General features: G+C 54.4%; 2 protein-coding genes across 2 annotated transcripts; one reads left to right on the forward strand and one right to left on the reverse strand.

Moving 5' to 3' along the window:
- Positions 1-2,085: 2,085 nt before the first annotated feature.
- COCCADRAFT_10112 (uncharacterized protein) lies at positions 2,086-3,068 on the forward strand (the record flags this gene model as incomplete). Its single annotated transcript, XM_007720262.1, has 3 exons — positions 2,086-2,113; positions 2,230-2,379; positions 2,464-3,068. 3 exons carry the CDS (start codon positions 2,086-2,088, stop codon positions 3,066-3,068), a joined length of 783 nt encoding a protein of 260 aa, XP_007718452.1.
- A 294-nt stretch (positions 3,069-3,362) lies between these two features.
- COCCADRAFT_112206 (uncharacterized protein) lies at positions 3,363-3,608 on the reverse strand (the record flags this gene model as incomplete). Its single annotated transcript, XM_007720263.1, has 1 exon — positions 3,363-3,608. A coding segment is annotated over one exon (246 nt), but the record flags the coding sequence as incomplete, so codon positions are not given.
- Between the last annotated feature and the right edge of the window lie 1,240 nt (positions 3,609-4,848).

A 4,848-nucleotide genomic window follows, 5' to 3' on the forward strand; every position in this document is an offset into this window, starting at 1 on the left:
GACGCATGTCGTCTCGGGGGGGTGGTGGGCATCCACACACTCTCCCTCCTCTATCTGGACCTCATGCAGCAGTGAGTTTTGGGAAGCATACCCGGGCGCCAGACACAGGAAGCTCTCTTTTTTTCTCTGGTCTCTGCGCGCCTCTTGCTGTCTGTCTCTCTCCTTGTCGCGGCCAGCTGGCAGGTGTTTTCGTGGGGCGTCGCCAGAAAGAGGTCGAGGCCGGGCCCATCGAGAGACAAACAATGGCGAGCGGGTTTCGCAGGCCAGCTTGATTTCGAATCACAGCGGGCCAGGGTGTCGCACGCTGTAACGCGGCGGGCAGCCAATATGGAGCAACATGCCAGATATCACATAGCTCCAAGGACTGGGAGGAGGGGGGATGCGGCAAGAGGGAGCGGAGGTAGCATTGCGAAGCGGGTGTGTGCCTAGACCACCTGCAACGCTCTTGCAAGGGTGGTGTGGACGGCTCGAATTGAACAGCTTAGTGCTCTCGGCTTGAGGCCGTGAAGAGCTTCATCTGCCAGAGGGCACGGGGATGGGGAGCTCCAATGGCACGCCGGCGGGTTGCGGCTAAAAGCGATCTGCCCTGCGACGTCTTTCCTCAAGCTCTCCCCGCTGCTCGGTGGAGACTTTTTTCTGCTGGGTCTGCTGCCACGGACGCTGCGTGAATGATGAGCCATAGTGGCGACCAGGGTCAGCAACGGGTCTGCCCAATTCCGGGATTTTGGGAGAGTGCGCGATGCAGAGGCGCAACTTTGTGCTCGACAGACCGAGACATACATGAGCCCGTCTCACGCGAATCACGCCGCCGCCCGCTTGGAGAGGGGGAAGGTGGAGGGATTGCGAGGGTGCCATTAGGGGGGGTATGTATGTGTGTGTGTGTGTGTGTGTGGGCTTGCGGCAGTTGTGCCCTTTGGCCGTTAATTGTCACCGTCACCGTCACCGTCGCCATCGCCGTCACCTGTCCAACGACATCTGCGTCAATAGTGGGTGACGAGTATACGCCTACCTACATGCACCGGATTCTGGGGCCCTGCCACGGGCCCTGTCCCTCATGTTGCACTGCAACCCTGGCAAATGCCGCCTTTTGCGGGCGCCCGAGCGCAAGCACCTCCCTACAGTCGTATCGTGGAGCCGGCAGAGCCCCTAATAGTCGACGCGTAGGTAAGTAAGTATTGCTGGCACGCACTGGCGAGCGCCCACCCAGCGTACCTGCGCTCACCCTGGCCTAGCCAAGTCGGCGCTGTGCGACCTTGGGCGGGCGCATTGCTGCTTTCATGAGCTGCTCCTAGGCCGGTCTGCCCTGCGCGCTTCATGGGCCTCGCTTCGCGCCCTCCATTTATTTAACTTGCACATGGGTGGTTTGGCTGCGTGATTGATTGAGTGATTGCTGGATTACTGGATTGGATTGGATGGATTGGATGGATGGATGGATGGATGGGGTTTTGATTGAGCAAGCGACTGACTGAGGGAGTGACCGGACTGGACTGATTGGTTGCCAGCCTGAGAGAAGGAGTATCGTAAAGAGACACACACACAGAGAGAGGAAGGAGCAGATCTGCCGTGCTAGGCCCTTTACGCGAGCTCCTTCCCTCGCTGCCATCCCACTCCACTCACTCATTCACCCACTCACTCACCCACTCCCTTCCCATTCGCAAATCCTTCTCTACTCTCACTCTACTCCTCCCACTCTACTGCTGTATATATCCACTATTACTATACTTGCTAGTGTTCCCCTGCTGGCCACTCACCATCTCCCCTCCACCATCCCTATCCATCCATATCCCTATCCCATCTCCATCCTCCACCACGCACTGCCTCTCCCCTCCCCTATCCTTCCCCCCGTTAGCCTCATCTCATCTCGCCTCACCTCGCCCGTCTGCCCATCGACTATACCCAGTTCCCTTTCCCTCTCCCTCTCCCCCCTCTCCCATCCCACCCCATCCCTCCAACCCAAAACTCATCGCCGCCCCCATCGCATGAATCACGTCGCCACTCGCCCGCAACAGGCCGCCCCCAAGAACCTGCGCCCCCGTCGCGATCGACACCCCCGCTAAACAAGCACCCTGGCTCGACTCTGCCGCCATGGCTACCAGGTTTGGCAATTACCACGGTGCGTGCCACCAAACTTTGCCCTGAACGGTTCCTTGTCCCCTCCTGCCTTTACTCGAACCGGCCGGCCGCTCGGCACAGGTTGCCTCGACTAGCCGTTGCTGACTCCGCGCGCAGATTATAGTGGCGTCTCCAAAAAACCTGCCTCTGCCACTCATGTCGTCGACCCACGATTGCAAATCCTGGATACGCTGATCCCGGCCATCTTCACCGCCAAGCACTGTTTGGATGTGGGTGCAAACGCAGGCAGTGTCAGTGTTCAACTCGGTAAGTCGTCGCCAAGGATACCCCTGCTCGCCTCGTCGAACCGACTATGAACAACCATGTGCTTGATATTGATCAAACTTGCAGCCTTTGACTTTGACGCCGCCTCCGTGACCGGCGTCGATATAGATCCCAGCCTGGTTGGCCAGGCCGAGAAGCTTTACGCTCTGCGCGCCTCCCGCCGTCGGCCCCCTACCGCTAGTTCGCCGCCCGTTGTCGACTACTTTCCCCTCTCGGCCCTGCTCACCTATGGCTATCGCATAGAGCCCCAAGGCAAGGCTGCACCCAACCCGTCGCCTTGGTTGGCCAGCATGCCGAGCGTCAACTTCGTCGCAGCGGATTGGGCCCTGCCCACCGGCCACCATCTCCAAGACACTTATGATGTGATCCTAGCTTTATCCGTCATCAAATGGATCCATCTCGAGCATGGCGACCAAGGCCTGGTCGCCTTCTTCGCCAAATGCAGCAACTCGCTTGCACCTGACGGATATCTTGTTATCGAGCTCCAGCCGTGGGATTCGTATCTCAAGGCCGTTCGCCCCAATCATGCTCCACACTTTCAACAATCCTTGAACAGCCTACAGTACCGTCCAGAAGAGTCGTTTGACAGACTTCTCCGCCATCAAGGCTTACACCTCTGCGCCTCATCAGACGCCCTGCCTCGGCGCATCAATGTCTACCGAAAAGCGTGACGATATTATCCACTGGTAGATTTGAAATATGCGCCCTCTGAATGTGGCCCTATAATGCTACCGAACGTTTTGGTACTACCCAAACATCCATTACTATTAGAATTACTATCGGTAGGGATCCCAGAGCCAGCTGCACGTCGTTTCACACTGCCCGGACAATTAAATTCTAGTAGTCATAGTTTGCCATGATTCTTTTTCCAGAAGACAATCTGACCGGACTACTCGACCTCTTTATTCCTTGGCTTGTTCCTGGACAACGTGGCGCACGCATTTCCACAAATGGTTATTTCCGTTTTACGAATCATGGGGTTTTGGTGTGCGGGTTGAGGATCTCGACTGGCTCGTATCCGAGATCCTCATTAACAAAACTCCGCCCCACAGTTCACGATTTGTGTCCCGGTCCATCCCCTGTCTGCCGATCTTTCTCCTCACTAATCCAGGTTCTTCAAACTCAACCATCGTACGATCATCAGCACAATGTGAGCAAAGATCGACCCACGAGTAGAAATTGCACCATGTTTCTTGCCATGTCGCTGGCACCCATTACAGGTTTTGTATCATCATAGCTTGGGTGTTGAGTGTGACTGCAACTATTGAAGGTGTCATGTTTGATTGGCCACGCCGCGGATGAGCAAGTAGCTACTACACATCGTGCCGCGATTTGGCGCTAGCTGTTGTCACAAGGTCACGGTGCAAGAGCTAGCGATAGCGGTCTTTTGGAGATTTTGACGTGTGCCAAATAGTATGTATATCCCTACTCATCGAACCACCTGTAGTGGGATAATGGGCTGCACTAGGCAAAGGTTCAAACTTTGCGCCATTTCGGCCAAGTCTGAATCCGAGCTTGGTTTTGATGCTACCCAATGTACTTAGCTTCACCGGCATCCAGGTTGACTTCTGCAATGTCAATTAAACTATGGTTTTGTGACGTGGTCGGAGATGAGCCGGCAAGATATTAATCTGTCGAGCATTTGGGCGAGGGAGCAGCCCGTAATTACCGTGTCATGACAGTCAGATGCACGTGTACTCTGTAGGTTGCACATTGTTCGGAAGAGACAGCAGTTGGTTTGCAGAAGAAGAGGAAATCCCTTTGTGAACTGTCAAGCATCGGTTACATGGGTAGATTGTCAGTAAGAGCAGCACTTGAATGTGGAGTGATGTTCGGGCAATTGGTGAATCAGTGTGGATCTGTCTGTAGTCATGAACAGTAGGGTATTTGTCAAGAGTACAGTATCAAACATGTGACTGTGCCAGCTACGTGGCCTCATTTCATTCCGCATCAAAACAGGTCCGAGAAGATGTTGCTTTTGCATTGGGACCTGCAGCCTTGATCGTTTTTGGATGAGAGATGGGCACTGCAGTGGATATCTTGTCGTGTAGTTGAGATGAATGATTGCCCGTCCGAAGCCAGACAAGATACAGGGGCGACGTACATACATACACACACACACATGTGTTGTTTCATTTTCCACGTTGGCATTCTATTGATGGCAATACATGTCTTGGCTTTATTGTACGACGGCCGGGAGGATGTGTAGAAACTACATAGCACATTGCTTACTATCAGTGCATGCTACCGATAAACCAGAGGCTTACCTTCTAACCCTCGAATGTGGTAACGTGAGCGGCAAGCGAAGCGGCCGGGTAAGCGAAGCGGCCACCTTTGCCAAGACTATACCTTCTTTCACCTTAAGCAACAATGTCTCAACAAAACAATATAGAATCGCTCTCTCGTGAGAATAGGGTTATCCTAGCTATTCAAGCAATGAAATCCGACGCG

This window comes from Bipolaris zeicola (genome assembly GCF_000523435.1).
Source record: "Bipolaris zeicola 26-R-13 unplaced genomic scaffold scaffold_433, whole genome shotgun sequence".
In the NCBI taxonomy this organism is placed as follows: Eukaryota; Fungi; Ascomycota; class Dothideomycetes; order Pleosporales; family Pleosporaceae; genus Bipolaris; species Bipolaris zeicola.